The sequence below is a fragment of the Chelon labrosus genome (assembly GCF_963514085.1).
Source record: "Chelon labrosus genome assembly, chromosome: 24".
NCBI classification, from domain to species: Eukaryota; Metazoa; Chordata; class Actinopteri; order Mugiliformes; family Mugilidae; genus Chelon; species Chelon labrosus.
The window spans coordinates 9,660,331-9,676,486 of record NC_140357.1 but is presented as its reverse complement, the minus strand read 5'-3'; the positions used below and the strand labels follow the sequence as shown (position 1 = coordinate 9,676,486).

The 16,156-nt window shown below is 44.2% G+C and overlaps 1 protein-coding gene across 6 annotated transcripts in view; it reads left to right on the top strand.

Annotated features, from left to right (window-relative positions):
- Positions 1-16,156, top strand: part of LOC311509242 (dedicator of cytokinesis protein 9-like) — a 41,820-nt gene extending 25,664 nt beyond the window's left edge. For 4 of the 6 annotated variants that reach the window (XM_084574360.1, XM_084574359.1, XM_084574362.1 and 1 more), the window contains exons 19-52: positions 60-171; positions 310-428; positions 1,369-1,455; positions 1,525-1,614; positions 1,723-1,838; positions 2,023-2,092; positions 2,185-2,310; positions 2,428-2,499; positions 3,477-3,623; positions 4,076-4,159; positions 4,257-4,368; positions 4,449-4,627; positions 4,729-4,836; positions 5,015-5,126; positions 5,201-5,331; positions 6,296-6,410; positions 6,501-6,567; positions 7,620-7,667; positions 8,060-8,196; positions 8,425-8,540; positions 8,638-8,775; positions 9,611-9,793; positions 9,877-9,990; positions 10,072-10,287; positions 10,386-10,443; positions 11,522-11,628; positions 12,160-12,282; positions 12,761-12,874; positions 13,363-13,509; positions 13,591-13,801; positions 14,149-14,339; positions 14,436-14,536; positions 14,794-14,932; positions 15,235-16,156. In XM_084574360.1, the coding sequence (XP_084430486.1) occupies positions 60-171; positions 310-428; positions 1,369-1,455; positions 1,525-1,614; positions 1,723-1,838; positions 2,023-2,092; positions 2,185-2,310; positions 2,428-2,499; positions 3,477-3,623; positions 4,076-4,159; positions 4,257-4,368; positions 4,449-4,627; positions 4,729-4,836; positions 5,015-5,126; positions 5,201-5,331; positions 6,296-6,410; positions 6,501-6,567; positions 7,620-7,667; positions 8,060-8,196; positions 8,425-8,540; positions 8,638-8,775; positions 9,611-9,793; positions 9,877-9,990; positions 10,072-10,287; positions 10,386-10,443; positions 11,522-11,628; positions 12,160-12,282; positions 12,761-12,874; positions 13,363-13,509; positions 13,591-13,801; positions 14,149-14,339; positions 14,436-14,536; positions 14,794-14,932; positions 15,235-15,354 (4,110 nt within the window). In that variant the 3' untranslated portion in view covers positions 15,355-16,156. Of the gene's footprint in view, positions 1-59; positions 429-1,368; positions 1,456-1,524; positions 1,615-1,722; positions 1,839-2,022; positions 2,093-2,184; positions 2,311-2,427; positions 2,500-3,476; positions 3,624-4,075; positions 4,160-4,256; positions 4,369-4,448; positions 4,628-4,728; positions 4,837-5,014; positions 5,127-5,200; positions 5,332-6,295; positions 6,411-6,500; positions 6,568-7,619; positions 7,668-8,059; positions 8,197-8,424; positions 8,541-8,637; positions 8,776-9,610; positions 9,794-9,876; positions 9,991-10,071; positions 10,288-10,385; positions 10,444-11,521; positions 11,629-12,159; positions 12,283-12,760; positions 12,875-13,362; positions 13,510-13,590; positions 13,802-14,148; positions 14,340-14,435; positions 14,537-14,793; positions 14,933-15,234 lie in introns of all 6 variants that reach the window. The other 2 variants (XM_084574363.1, XM_084574358.1) reach the window with 2 other exon arrangements.

The window sequence follows — 16,156 nt, the reverse complement described above, 5'->3', positions numbered from 1 at the left end:
TCGTGTGTATAAGGGAACCAACCAACCAACCCCCTGGAATGTGTTTCTCTCGCCTTCAGATAAAGATAGAGCTGCCTACACAGCTGCACGAGAAGCATCACCTCCTCTTCACCTTTTATCACGTTAGCTGCGACAGCAACAGCAAGAAGAAAGACCTGGTGGAGACTCCAGGTGAGCTGCCAGTCTCAGTCACCTCTCACTGTGCACATATTAAACCTGAGTGTCTAGTTTGTGTTATTGCAAAACAAAAAAACTGTTCATATTTTAAAAATAGCTGCACCTCTTTTTTTTTTTTTTTTTCCCCCTCAGTCGGCTCCGCGTGGCTGCCTCTTCTACGGGATGGCAGAGTCATTATGAATGAGCAACAGCTGCCTGTGGCTGCCACTCTACCCGCTGGGTACCTCGGCTCTCATGATGGTGTCAACAAGGTAATAAAAAAACAACCAAAACTTGTATTAAATTAAGTTACAAGTGGACCTGGCAAGCGTTAAAGGTCATAGAAGGGCTGTGAACTCATAATTGATCGACCTTGCCCAACAAGTTCCTGTGAAATCTTGCCCGCATTAAAAAAGTAACGCACGAAAAACCATCAGTATTCTCCCATCGCCGAGGCCCTCAAGTGCCGTTTCTCTAATGAGGGCAAATAAGTTTTCTGCGCGTTTAATTAAAGCCCCAGTATAATGTATGCAAATGGTACTCATCAAATAACCATTTTCTGTGCAAGAGGCCCAAAACGAGTAGAGAGCATCAGCTGCAAAAATAATAAACACACACAATCAGCGGTCTCTGTTTGAAGAGCTCAAGGTTCCTCCAGAGGCAGTTCATTGTTATTTACTGTTGTCCTACAAGTCGCTCGATTCAGTTCTTAGAATTTTATCAGCGTTTATCACATCACGGTACGTTTTAGGATTAATATTTTAGCCGCTTCGGTTCATTGGCTTCCCGTAGAACCGTGAATAGAATTTAAAATCCCTTCTCTTTGCATATAAGGCCCTCAGAGGCGCAGCTCCGTCTTATCGTAAAGACTTCACAGCACCGTATCACCCCGGTAGATCGCTTCGCTCTCAAAGTGCAGGCTTATCTGCGGTTCCTAGAGTTTCAAAAAAGCAGAATGGGAGGTAGAGCCTTTAGCTACACGGCCTCTAATCTTGTGGAACCAGCTCTAAAACTTTACTTTTTGATAAAGCTTATAGCTCTTAGTTATGCTGCAGTAGGTCCAGGCTGCTGGGCACTTAGCCTCTAATTTATTTTCTTTTGCTAGCAAGTAGCAAGTTACTGTAAATGGCCGACCTCTTCTGCACACAACGTATAAACTGATCGATGCAGAGCAGTTTGTATGCAGTAATTTATGCCCATTTGTGATTGCAGCACTCTGGTTTGGAGATCAAATGGGTCGACGGAGGCAAACCGCTGTTCAAAGTCTCAACTCACCTTGTTTCCACCGTCTACACTCAGGTACGTAGCCTCCAGTGAAATAATCACATCAGTGTGAAATATCTTTTAACATGTCATGCTTTCCGCTAGGATCAGCACTTGCACAACTTCTTCCACCACTGTCAAAGCATGGAGGTGTCGGAACAAGCCTCAGAGGGAGAGCTGGTGAAATACCTGAAGGTATCTAGAGCTCTATTTATCACTGATACCCTGAGGGAAATCAATATTTAAGAAGAATAAAGGCAGAGTCTTCATCTCAGCGTGTCTTTTCTCACCCCCCTCCCCCAGAGTCTCCACGCAATGGAAGGTCATGTGATGGTCAACTTTCTGCCCACCATCCTCAACCAGCTGTTCTGCGTCCTAACCAGAGCCACGCATGAGGACGTAGCCGTCAACGTGACCAGGTAAACTGCACTTTGAGTTTTGTTTTTATTCCCACATTTCTCTGTGACGTCTCGTTAGACACTCACCTTCAGCTCATATGCTCCGTGTTTTATATTTCAGTGTGTGTGAGTAGACTTTGAAGATCTGAGGGAAGTGTAGAAATGAGACTTTTTCTTTCCTCATCTGTTCCTCTTCCTCTCTCAGGGTGATGGTTCACGTGGTGGCACAGTGCCACGAAGAGGGGCTGGAGCATAACCTGAGGTCTTACATCAAGGTGCTGCCTTTTTCTCATTATATTTATGCTGATGACATACAGACGATGCATTTCTATGTTTTAGGTATGTTTTTGTCTTTCTACCTTTTCAGTTCGTGTTCAAGCCAGAACCTTATTCCTCCACGAGTGTGAAAACCGTTCACGAGGAGCTGGCTAAAGCCATGACAGCCATACTCAAGCCGTCCACCGACTTCCTAACGAGCAACAAGCTGCTGAAGGTTACCTACATTCACAGCTAGTCTGATTTAAGTGCAATCCAAATACCAGGATGTGTTATTGCTCCTCACATCGGTCCGTCCTAAATAGAGGTTTCCTTGCACGTGTTTGTGTTGCAGCACTCGTGGTACTTCTTTGAAGCTCTGGTGAAATCAATGGCTCACTATCTCATAGAGAGCGGGAAGGTCAAGGTAGGTGCATCCTTTTCATTTTCTTCTCATCCTCAGGGGCTTCCCCTTAAAATCTGAAAGTAACTAACAAAGTAACGAGAATGACAAAGTAACTTAAAAAGTAACTAAAATCTCAAAGTAACTAAAAAAGTAACTAAAATTTGAAAGAAACTAAAACAGTAACTAAGATCTCGAAGTAACTAAAAAAGTAACTAGAATGACAGTAACTAAAAATATAACTAAACTTTGAAAGTAACTAAAAAAGTAAAATGACAAAGTAACTACAAAGGTGACTAAAATCTGAAAATAACTAAAAAAGTAACTAAAATGACAAAATAACTAAAAATGTAACTACACTTTGAAAGTAACTAAAAATGTAACTAAACTTTGAAAGTAACTAAAAAAGTAACTAAAATCTGTACGTAATTAAAAAAGTAACTAAAATCTGTAAGTAATTAAAAAAGTAACTAAAATCTGAAAGTAACTAAAAAGTAACAAAATCTGAAAGTAACTAAAATCTGAAAGTAACTAAAAAAGTATCTAAAATGACAAAATAACTAAAAAAGTAACTAAAATGACAAAATAACAAAATGTAACAACTTTGAAACTAAAAATGTAACAACTTTGAAAGTAATTAAAAAAGTAACTAAAATCTGTAAGTAATTAAAAAAGTAACTAAAATCTGTAAGTAATTAAAAAGTAACTAAAATCTGAAAGTAACTAAAAAAGTAACTAAAATGACAAAATAACTAAAAATGTGACTAAACTTTGAAAGTAACTAAAAATGTAACTAAACTTTGAAAGTAACTAAAAAAGTAACTAAAATCTGGAAGTAATTAAAAAGTAACTAAAATCTGTAAGTAACTAAAAAAGTAACTAAAAAGTAAAAAGTAACTAAAATGTCGAAGTAACTAAAGTAACTAGAATGACAGAGTGACTAAAAAAGTAACTAAAATCTCAAAGTAACTGCTTTGTCGTTTCACGTCCGCCTCGCCCAGCTCTCCAGGAACCAGCGTTTTTCCGTATCCTTCTACCACGCGGTGGAGACTCTGGTCAACATGCTGATGCCTCACATCACCCAGAAGTACAAGGACAACCTCGACGCGGCTCGCAACGCCAACCACAGCCTGGCGGTTTTCATTAAGGTCGGTTATCAAGGTTATTCGCAATTTACTGCATGCTGTGAGAGTGTAATAACCTTCTAGGTGAGATGCAGGTGAAATTACCGTAATGACAACACACTGGCTGTAAAGTGCGACGTTTTTAGCTTTTAGAAAACGTAATTACGGTAATCCAAAGTGCCGCCGGCGGTTTTAAAGGGTTAATCTTGTAGATTAGCTTGCAAACTCAAGGACTTATGTAGGAGTTATGCATAAATCATCCTTACATCCTTAAAAAACTATATTAATCCCCATGAGGAAATTGCTTTGTAGCAGATTAGGAAAATTGTAAAATTATAAAAGGGACTTGAATTATGCATTAAGGTGCAGCATCCTGTCCAGTGTAACATGACTGAAGTCCCCGTTGACCTGAAACTAAAGATAAAAGGAGCTTGGTTCACTAAGAATAACACTGTGTTCGTTCTCTCTTCACTCAGCGCTGCTTCACCTTCATGGACAGAGGCTTCGTATTCAAGCAGATCAACAGCTACATGAACTGCTTCGTGCCTGGAGACTCCAAGGTCGACACGTTCTCCCGCCGCGCCCTCTAACGCACTTTAAACAGGTCGTCAAACGTGAAATTAACACGAGCGTTCTCCTCTTGTCTGTTCCCGCCAGACTTTATACGAATTCAAGTTTGAGTTCCTGCGGGTGGTTTGCAACCACGAACACTACGTCCCTCTTAATCTGCCCATGCCCTTTGGGAAAGGCAGAATACAGAGGTATCAAGGTAAAACTGACGCACGGCTTAAATCTTAAATTACATCCTGGCTCGATTTCTAAACTTACACCGACCCGTGCCACCCGCAGATCTCCAGCTGGACTACTCTCTGACCGACGACTTCTGCCGAAACCACTTCCTGGTGGGCCTGCTGCTGAGGGAAGTGGGCGGGGCTCTCCAGGAGTACAGGGAGATCCGCCAGATCGCCCTCCAGGTGCTCAAGGGGCTCATGATCAAGCACACGTTCGACGACCGCTACTCTGCGAAAGTAAGCTCTGGTGCACGCTGCTCTAGATACATGGATAGATAATAAATAATTCTCATTACTAAGAGGCTTTTTTTTTTTTTTAATTCGGTCACAATCACCAGAGCCAACAAGCCAGACTGGCCACCCTCTACCTCCCTCTGTTTGGCCTGCTCCAGGAGAACGTTTACAGACTGGACATCAAGGAGTCGGCGCCTCTCAGCGTCCACAGTGTAAGCCTGACCCCTAGTGACGGGACGGTGAACTGCAGTCTGCATCACCAGAAACATTAATTACTGGGTTAATGCCAGCTTAGCGCACTACCACTCTCCTCTCATTAATGTTTTCACTTTGTTTCAGAGCACTTAGTCGCACAACAACTAAACCTGGACACTTTTGTTTTTATAACAGAACACAAGGGAGGACTCCCTGGCGCCCAACTCCATGGTGACTCCTCAGAAACCGGCGAGCTGCATAGAAAACGTCCTCCATAAAGACGTGTTTGGGGTCATCTCTGGAACAGGTGACTCCTCTCTCTCGTGCAGTTTGTCGTTCATTCTCGTTTAAGACCGCGCTGAGACCACTTCTTGTCCGCAGCGTCCCCTCACAGCTCCACGCCGAACATCAGCTCAGTCCACCACGCCGACTCCAGAGGCTCCCTGGTCTCCACCGACTCTGGGAACAGCCTGCTGGACAAGAGCAGCGACAAGACCAACTCCCTGGAGAAGGTAGACGACCAGACCACTTAACTCACAATAATAATAATAATAGTAATAATAATTCCTTCCAAGGCTCAGGAGCAGGTGCGAGCTCTGATAAGAGGACGACTAAGTTCTAATGCTTCACAGTTCATGGTTACGTTACAGACAGAAACTTCTAACTTCTATCTGCATTCTCGGACTTCCATCCTCCCTCCAGACGTCCCACACCGCCTCCCCCTATTCCCTAACTCCCCACCTCCACCAAAAGGAGAGATTCACCAGGAGGCACTCGGTCAACGTGCCCCCTATCCTCCTCCTCCTCGAGCCGGAGGAGCCGCGCCCCGCTCTGAGCCGCGCCACCAAGCGGGTCACCATGGACTTCTCTCTGCTCACCGCGCCCCTGCCCGACCCCCTGCAGGAGGGCGACGGCGACAACGACAAGCCGAGCCGCGAAGAAAGTCACGAAGAAAACATACCTCTACAAGTATTTGATCTGTGTGGCCTCTCCACCGGCAGCTTTTGGTTATACTTGTACACCGTATTACAAATTAGCGGACCAGCAGACCAGATCTGATGTTCTGTGTCTTCAACCAAAACATTCATCTGTACAATATATCCAAAACGTTCCTCCCAGCATTCCTCTCTTCTGAGTGTCCCACTTCTGGGAGTTTTGGTGCTTTTACCTTTCCGGAAGTTGAGCCGACTTTTCACCTATTTCCTCAGAGGCTGGAAGTGTAAACGTGTCTCTTATAAACCTCCGACTCATGTTGCTGTCTGAGCGCACAGAGCTGCTGGGGCAAATGGGGCTTCTTTTGCTCTCGTGTTTCTCCTACCACCCCCCTCCCCACCCCCCTCGCCCCAAGAAAACACTTTCTCATCTCTGAAGTTTGGTTTCTCTGAGTGACGTGCTTGATCTCTTTCAGGCTCTGATTCTCAGCTCTGCCAACTGACAACTAAAAGATATATATTTTTTTTGTTCTTCTTTGCTCAGAACCAGTGTGCGTCTGCTCTGGGAAGCACTGTGCTGCGCTGTGACAAATTGGACCGGGATGAGATCAAAAACCTGCTCATGTGCTTTCTGCATATCCTCAAGAGCATGTCAGAGGGTAGGCGAGCACGTCGGAGTTATTCCAGCGGATTTTGACACGCACACACACTCTAATGTCTGACAGAAGTCTTTGTTTCTTCACCTACAGAGGCGCTTTTTGCTTACTGGAACAAAGCGGCCGCCTTAGAGCTAATGGACTTCTTTACGTTGATAGAGTGAGTACAGAAATAGACACTAACCTTTTTATGATTGAATACTTGTTGAGGTGAGATTTGGGTCACAATCAGCATAAGAGCTATAGTAAAAAAGTTTTGGGAAGAGGTTATGGGTGGTATTGTCTTCGTCCTGCAGAAACAGGACAAAACATCTGGGCCCGTATCCTCTCAGAGAGCTCCTAACTTAGCCTAAAGATTCCCAGCTAGGAGTCTTAGCTTAGGAGAGATTCCAGAAAATTCTCAGAGAACTCTGAGCAAGGAATGGACAGAAACTCTGATCTTAGTGAGGAGGTGTGGTTGACCCCGTTGCTAGGTGTGAGTCGTCATGGGTATCCTGGACAATGCCAGCCACCCTCTGCGCACTGACATCAGGAGCCAGAGAAGCTCCTTCAGTCCAAAGTGCAGGACCAACAGACGTAATATTAGTGACTTTTTCAGTTACTTTGACATTTTAAAAAGTAACTAAAAATTACTTTCCGATTTAAGTTACTTTTTTAGTTACTTTCCGATTTTAGTTACTTTTTTAGTTACTGTTTAGTTACTTTGAAAATTTAGTTACTTTTTAGTAAGTTACTTTTTTAGTTACTTTCTGATTTTAGTTACTTTTTTAGTTAGTTACTTTTTTTAGTCAGTTACTTTTTTAGTTACTTTCGGATTTTAGTGACTTTTTGGGTCATTAACTAGACCTTTGAAAAGTGAGTATTTGTTTAATACAACCAGAGAACTTTTCTAGTTACTTTTATCATTGTAGAATAGAATAGAATAGAATTAAGGAGTAACTAAAAAGTAACTAAAATTTCAAAGTAACTAAAACAGTAACTAGCAGTAAGGAGTAACTAAAAACGTAACTTAAATTAAGGAGTAACTAAAAAAGTAACTAAAATTTTCAAAGTAACTAAAAAAGTAACTAACAGTAAGGAGTAACTGAAAAAGTAACTGAAAAAAGTATCCCTGGTATCCCCGTGAGATACCGGGGGACACTTTGGACTGCTCTACCCGGCGCGGTGCTGCGTCTGATAGTGACCTCTGCTGTACTTGTGTGTGTCCTGCAGAGTCTGCCTCCACCAGTTCAGATACATGGGGAAGAGATTCATAGCCAGGTATGACGACGCCGTACGTCTCACCACCGACACTGAGTCAATGAATAATTGCTGCTGTTGTTTTTCTTCTGTGCAATAATACGACTCACACATACGGGGGGGTTACAAACCTAAATCCTAAAATCTTTTAACCCTTGTCTCTTCTCTAACACTGCTGGCAAGCTATTTTGTGGTTAATGTTGCAGCCCCAGGCCCCTCCTGCATGGGTAAGAGACGGCTGCCTTTCATTCTCTGTTTGCTCAGTTGAATGCATGACTCACTTTAAATAAATTCTCACTGCTAAGTTTCTGTCTACTGCTGTTTATTTGTATGCACAGATTTTGTCTTATTGTCCTGTGCCTCTATATTTAGTATTTTAGCCCGTTAACGGTGTTTCTCTTCTCCCCAAACAGGAGCCAGGAGGGGGCGGGGCCTGTAGCTCCAGACAGGAAGTCTCTTACTCTACCCGTGTCTCGAAACAGGGCTGGGATCCTGCACGCCCGCCTGCAGCAACTAGGAACTCTGGAGAATGCTCACACCTTCAGCAACAGTAAGGATGTCCCGTCACAACATGGAGGCTTTGACAGTTAATTAAGCTGCCCTTTATTGACCTCTAGTGGTGAAGTTGAAGAACGGCAACAACACAATTTAAGCCAAAACACTATTAGACACTGATATCACAAAGCAATCTATCATAAGCACACCATGCTCTGCGTTATCGCTCCAATAAAACATTATCTTTATCAACGGTGACCTTGTGTCTGTTCTCTCTGTGCAGTGTACTCCCACACGGATGCAGACGTTAGCAGTCAGTGCCTCCTGGAGGCCAACGTGTCCGCAGAGGTCTGTCTGACAGTGCTGGACACGCTCAGCATCTTCATCATTGGATTCAAGGTATTAGCAGCTTGTGGGCACAAACTCGTAACATGCGTGCGGTCGTGTTAATGCCTTCCTTACTGCTCTGAGTGACATGCACCCTCTGTGCTTTCAGAACCAGCTGAATTCAGATCTGGGTCACAATCCCCTGATGAAGAAGGTTTTCCAGGTGCACTTGTGCTTCCTGCAGATCCCTCAGTCTGAGACCGCCCTGAAACAGGTCTTCACGTCACTCAGGACTTTCATCTACAAGGTGAAATATTTGACACCTATTTGGACCTGAATGTGACGTATACACACACCTGTCATTTCTAAAGTGTACAATGAAATTCTGTCTTTTTACCAGTTACTAAAGTCAAGGCCGCATGGGAACAAGAACTAACAATGATAAAAGTAACTAGAAAAGTAACTGAAATCTCAAAGTAACTGAAAAAGTAACTAAAATCTCTAACTAAAAATGTAACTAAATTTTCAAAGTAACTGAAAAAGTAACTAAAAAAGTAACTAAATTTTAAAGTAACTAAAAAAGTAAGTAAAATCTGAAAGTAACTAAAAAGTAACGTAATTTTCAAAGTAACTAAAAAGTAAAATTTGAAAGTAACTAAAAAAGTAACTTAATTTTCAAAGTAACTAAAAAAATAACTAAAATCTGAAAGTTAACTAAAAGTAACTAAAATCTGAAAAACTAAATTGTCAAAGTAACTAAAATAGTAACTAAAATCCGAAAGTAACTAAAAAGTAACTAAATTGTCAAACTAAAGTAACTAAAATCTGAAAGTAACTAAAAAAGTAACTACAATCCAAAAGTAACTAAAAAAGTAAACAAATATCTGAAAGTAACTAAAAAGTAACTAAAATGTCAAAGTAACTAAAAACGTAACTAAATTGTCAAAGTAACTAAAAAAGTAACAATTTTAAAAGTAACTAAAAATAACTAAATTGTCAAAGTCACTAAAAAAGTAACTAAAATCCGAAAGTAACTAAAAAGTAACTAAATTTTCAAAGTAACTAAAATCTGAGTACTTTGCAGGCAGTGACCCAACTGTACATGCACAGAGAGAATAAGCCTTCATTATCATCTCCTCCAGTTCCCTTGTACCTTCTTCGACGGCCGAGCCGACATGTGCGCCTCCCTGTGCTACGAGATCCTCAAGTCCTGCAACTCCAAGCTGAGCTCCATCCGCAGCGACGCCGCCCACCTCCTCTACTTCCTCATGAAGAGCAACTTCGACTACACGGGCCGCAGGTCTTTTGTACGAACGCACCTGCAGGTATGCGTGCGTCCTTAACGCATATGACGGTCACGGTGAGTTGCTAGCATGAGGTTGATTTGCACTTGTCTGCGTTAACTCAGGTGGTAATCGCCGTCAGTCAGCTGATTGCCGACGTCATCGGCATAGGGGGCACCCGTTTCCAGCAGTCTCTCTCGATCATCAACAACTGTGCCAACAGCGACAAGAGCATCAAGGTGACTGCAGCTCCCTGGTTTTGCGATAAGTCCGAGCCTCCTTCACAAACTCACGATGCCTTGCCGTTTGCACTGTTGCAGCACACGGCGTTCCCGTCGGACGTGAAAGACCTGACGAAGCGCATCAGGACGGTGCTGATGGCCACGGAGCAGATGAAGGAGCACGAGAACGACCCCGAGATGCTGGTGGACCTCCAGTACAGCTTGGCCAAGTCCTACACCAGCACCCCCGAGCTCCGCAAGACGTGGCTGGACAGCATGGCTCGCATACACAACAAGAACGGAGACCTGTCAGAGGTACATGTGTCTTTATTACATCGTCATATATGGATTCAAGTAAGATGTGATTTCAGCCTCGGTATGATGATGTCTGTGTTTGTCTTCTACTCATACAGGCAGCCATGTGTTACGTTCATGTTGCTGCTCTGGTTGCTGAGTACCTGTGGAGAAAAGGTGAGTTGTGAATGTACAGTAGGAGTTAAGACTTTTCAGCTTCCCTTTACAGTAAACTCTGTTCTAATATTGTTATCAGCCTCATTCTTATCGCTGTATAGACGCCATAAAATGAGTCACTGGTGAAGTTTACCACAGTCAGACATAGATTATCTTGGAAAGGATGATTAACAAACTCAATAACACTGATTTTATTCACTTGTTGTGTACTGAACAGTGATTATGGGCTGTAATAAAATTCTTAAAGTGCTTTACATAAAGACGCTTAATGCAACACAAAATAATGACGATAAATAGAAATTCTTTGCACCTTCGCTCGCTCACAGGATCGTATACCTTCACCTGAACGCTGGTCCGAGGGTCACGTCTTTGTCCGTGTGTTAAAAAACGCAGCGCTACCTAGATAAGACCCTCTCAGACCGGATATCGGGTTCAGACTTGACAGTTAATAGTGCCGATCTTAGAGGAAACAACACGAGGGACTGCTTATCAGTCTATGCATGTGCCTTGCTTTTGCACACAGGCAGTAGGAAAGCAGCACGGTTTCAAGTCGACATTTAAAACACTTCATCACCAAAAGTTCCCAATAGAAACTATAACACTACAGTTTGATTCCTGCATGTTTACTAGCAGCCATCTCCTCTCCTGTCTTTACTGGTCAGTTGCTAAAGTAACATAAATTACTACTTAAATAATCCCTTGACAAATCTTTTTATAAATGTCTGACTTGTAAGTTTGTCGAGTTTCTGCCACAAGTTTTGGTTTATGTCTGGCCTAATCTTCTCTAAAACCTCCATGCACAAGTTATGCATCACTTTTAGATTCAAATAGTTTTAGATTCAAACAGTCGTGCTACTCTTAGACTCATCTCTGTGTTTGACTTGTTTCCCCGTGCAGGAAGCCATGTGTTATGCGCACGATGCTGCTCTGGTAGCTAAGCTAAGCTAAGCTAAAGATAGCTGAAGCAACAGTCTTTGACAAATCCTTTTATAAACGTCTCTCTGCAAACAAACTCAAGGAACGTTTACTGTATTTAAGTCCAATCATTTAATCTTTCTCGTACGTTTCTGTGTGCCAGGTATGTTCAGGCAGGGCTGCTCATCTTTCCGCGTCGTGACCCCGAACATCGACGAGGAGGCGGCCATGATGGAGGACGTGGGGATGCAGGACGTTCACTTCAACGAGGTTAGATTCCACCTCCCCTCCGAACTTTCCCTGTCGACCGGAACAAGTTTTTCCTCATTGCCGTCACATGCCGTGCAGCTGCTGTCAAGAAGAGCTCTTATCTCTGTGAAGATTATCAACGAGCCCTGCGTAGTTATCACACGAGGTCAAAACAGTGACTTTGACACGGGGCTTGGTGCATTTGTTGTTTCTGGGGACGATGAGCGTTAAGTGGTGACACCTCAGCAGAGACTTGTTGACACAGAGGCCTAAGACCAGTTCTCCATGAACTATTAACCCTGCTGAAGTTGAAAGTAATGTCGAGAACGTGTGAGGCTTTATGATCCGAACGCGGCTTTTACCTTTCCATCTGCTCTGAAAACCTCTTTAAGACCTGGAGATGATGGTGGATGACGTAAGAGCAAACAGCAACGTCCACTTTTGCTGTAGTTAAGTAGTCTAAGCTGAAACTGTGAGGAGGACGAGGAGGTAGAGGAGGAGGAGGGGACGTTTATGAAGCTCCTTGTGTATTTTCTGTATCCTTGTTCTCAGGAGGTGCTGATGGAGCTGCTGGAGGAGTGCGCCGACGGCCTCTGGAAGGCGGAGCGCTACGAGCTCATCGCTGACGTCTACAGGCTCATCATCCCCATCTACGAACAGCGCAGAGACTTTGAGGTAAAAACCTTTACCGCGAAGGCCGACCTTTACCGCGAAAAGAAACTGCTGCGTTGTCGTTACATGAACCTGCCACCGATCGTGACGTGCGTCCTGGAAGTAAAAGGTTGCAACTTCAGCACCGTTACACAACGGGTTTTTTTATCTTAATTTATTATATCACCGTCTTCATCTGATGCCCAAATCAAAGCAGGCATCAGATAAAGCACAGTCCACATACCTGCCCCGCCCGCTTTTTATTGAGGGGACTTGGGACGGCAAGGCGTCCCAGAATGCACTTGGTGGGAATCATCCAATTCCAACGTATGAATAATTCCTCGAGAGACCGAACGACGAAAGTGTGCATGACTGAAGTTCACATACTTGTTATTGCTCTAGCATGGCACTGCATCAGATATACATCCTCTCTTTCATCCACCACCTGATGTGTATTAATCTAATCCCTTCCTCCAAACCGTTTTACACATTTGTGGGACAGAAACTGACGCACCTGTACGACACGCTGCACCGCGCATACACTAAAGTGATGGAGGTGATGCACAGCGGCAAGAGGCTGCTGGGCACGTACTTCAGAGTGGCCTTCTTCGGACAAGTAAGTCTCCAAAAATAACAATTAATAAAGACAGTTTCTGCCTAGCATGGATGCTAACCTCTCCAAAACTCTCTAAAACTCTCTTTAACTGACCTTTCTCTTGTCTTGCCTCCTCCTCCTCCAAGGCTGCGGTAAGTGAGCAGAGGTGTAGACTTGTGTGTGTTGGCCTGGCGTCCTCCTCCGTGTCTTTTAATCGTCCGAGGGTGTTTCAGTCGTAGATGTAGCTCCTAGATTTAGCTCTAGAGTGAACTGAGGATTGGTGACAACTGATGTGGCTCATGCACGTCACGGTGTTTCCTTTATATTTTAGTTGGAGCGATGTTTTCTCTGAGTAGCTGATACGTTTGCATGAATATAGCCGTATTTGTGTTACTGGTTGTGTCGTGGCATGTCTCTTTTCTTTGACGAGTTACGGTAACCTCACTTAAATGTAGTGTAATCTGTATTCTGTGACGTCGTATTTAATAAATGTCGTGTATGAACTGCAGGGCTTCTTTGAGGATGAGGATGGAAAGGAGTACATCTACAAGGAGCCCAAGTTCACGCCGCTGTCTGAAATTTCCCAAAGGCTCCTGAAGCTCTACTCGGACAAATTTGGCCAGGAGAACGTGAAGATCATCCAGGACTCTGGGAAGGTGGGGCCCGCATTTGTGTTTCTACCCGATGTTAGCTTAGCTTAGCGCGATCTAATCTGTTGCCCCGTGCGCGCCCGACAGGTCAACCCCAAGGACCTGGACTTAAAGTACGCCTACATCCAGGTGACCCACGTCACGCCCTACCTGGACGACAAGGAGCTGGAGGACAGGAAGACCGACTTTGAGAAGAGCCACAACATCAGGCGCTTCGTGTTCGAGACGCCGTTCACCGTGTCGGGCAAGAAGCAGGGAGGCGTGGAGGAGCAGTGCAAGCGGCGGACGGTCCTCACCAGTAGGTCGCCCCGTTAAAACGCGTCTTTAGGCCTCACTTTGACAAGCAGGATGTTTTTCCTGAGTGTCATGTTGATTACAGTGACCTCTGAGTGTTTTTCGAGTCGCATGAAATGTTAACAAGATAAGGAGAGGTGAGATTTATTGCTGATCTGTCTGTTTTATCCCAACACTCAGATGTTATCTCACCTTGTTAATAATCATTCTGCCACATAGTGACTTAGCGTCTCTAGATCTTGATTAATATCCTCCATGGACACACATTATGCCATGCGTGTACACGTATCCAAGCATCCACGCTTAAAATCCTTCTTCTTCTTCTTCTTCCACAAATCTCCGTCCACGCAGCCACGCACTGTTTCCCCTACGTGAAGAAGCGCATCGCAGTCATGTACCAGCACCAGACGGACCTGAGCCCCATAGAGGTGGCCATAGACGAGATGAGCGCCAAGGTGGCCGAGCTGCGGCTGCTGTGCTCGGCCTCCGAGGTCGACATGATCCGCCTGCAGCTCAAACTGCAAGGCAGCATCAGCGTCCAGGTACGTTAGAGAAGTTAAAACGACCGCGTCGGGATTGTTTAACCAATCGCAACTCTCGGGTAAAGCCTGTGACCTTTCACCTCGGCTATTTTCCAGGTGAATGCAGGTCCTCTCGCTTACGCCAGAGCCTTCCTCGACGACGGCGGTGCCAAGAAATATCCAGACAACAAGGTCAAACAGCTCAAGGAGGTCTTCAGGTACAGATTTCTGATTGCCTTACCACCAACATATTGTGCAGTGATTGTTTTTTAATCTCCAACAACTCCACAAAAAGTCATATATTTGCTGAACGCACACATACGTGATAACGCCTACTTCCTGGAGAATGTGCCACGGAAAGGATCCGACTGTCACCGCCGCTTGGACGTCCAGGCTGGGCGTACAGATAAAGAGAGGGGATATTTTCTGTAGCGGTTCAGATTAAGTGCTAAAATCCCAGTGCGCCTCTCCCCAGGCAGTTTGTGGACGCCTGCGGCCAAGCGCTCGGGGTGAACGAGCGCCTCATCAAAGAAGACCAGCAGGAGTACCACGACGAGATGAAGGCCAACTACAGGGACCTCGCCAGGGAGCTGTCAAACATCATGCACGAACAGGTGGGAGACGGTTAAAGATCTAAAAGTTAAAGATCTTATATATGTCGTTGTAGTCAGTATTGCTCATTTACTAACCATGTCTCCTGTTTCCTGCTCTCTTTACGCTGCCTTGAGCAGATTGGATGGTAATGCTGCTTCTTTTTTTTTGTTTTCATTTGATCTCTTACCATTTACAAGATAATAACAGCTGTTCCATGATGCTCGAGTCACATGTCCCGAGCAATCATATAATTATTAGCCTATAGTATCTTTACACTCCCATGAGTAAACAGTATAGAGTCAACGTCCTAATCTCCTTCCAGATAAACCCGGTGGAAGACGGTACAAGGAGCGCTCTGTCCGACTCCATGGGCATCTTCAACGCCATCAGCGGCACACCGACCACCGCCAACCTGCACGGCGGCTCCACCACCATTCTCTGATGAGGACGTTTCAAAGAACTCGAAACCATCCTCCCGTTTCTCATTCATCTTTGCTCCCCTTGTTTCCTATGGAGACGCCACCACCACTGGCTACAGCTGGCTCCTTTCCAGATCTGGGGTCGTATATATCCTCTGGGTTTTTCTATCCCGTGCAAGAGATTATTATTTGATAACTCAGCAAGCATGTACTCCAAGACTGTGACTTACAGCGAGATGTTATCTTACTGCTCTCGTGTCTAAAGCCCCACCCAAGCAGATGGTGTCCACAGGTTAAACCCAAACGCAAGGACTGGGAAAACTGTATTTGCATTTGACCAAAGTATACACCTTATCTGTTTCACCTGCGGGGCTCCCGGGAACACATAAATAAACGCCACTGCTGTAACAATGCACACGTCCTCTTAACTGATGCACAGTATTTTTATATATTTTTCTTCTTTCTATATGATTTACACAGCGGCGCAGTTACAGCACACGCACATTTTACGTCTTATCCTTGCTTCGACGTCCAAAAGAATCACTATTTTTAGGCCGACAGACGCGTATAGCGACCGTCTGAAGCCGAGCGAGCCAAGTTTGAACCTATTTTCCGAAGAAGGGGGGTAAAAACAAACAAAAAAAAAAAGGCGTGTGCAATATTTTCTATCGTTTTCCGATGCTACCTGCTGCACAGGAAACAAAAAACAAAAGTCTTAGCCAAAGACAGCAGAAAAAGACTGGACGAGGGTGTGACAATTTGTAATCTGCCCCTTTTGTTTCTTTGTCTGTGATATAAAATAAAAAAATAAACATTTTTACTATA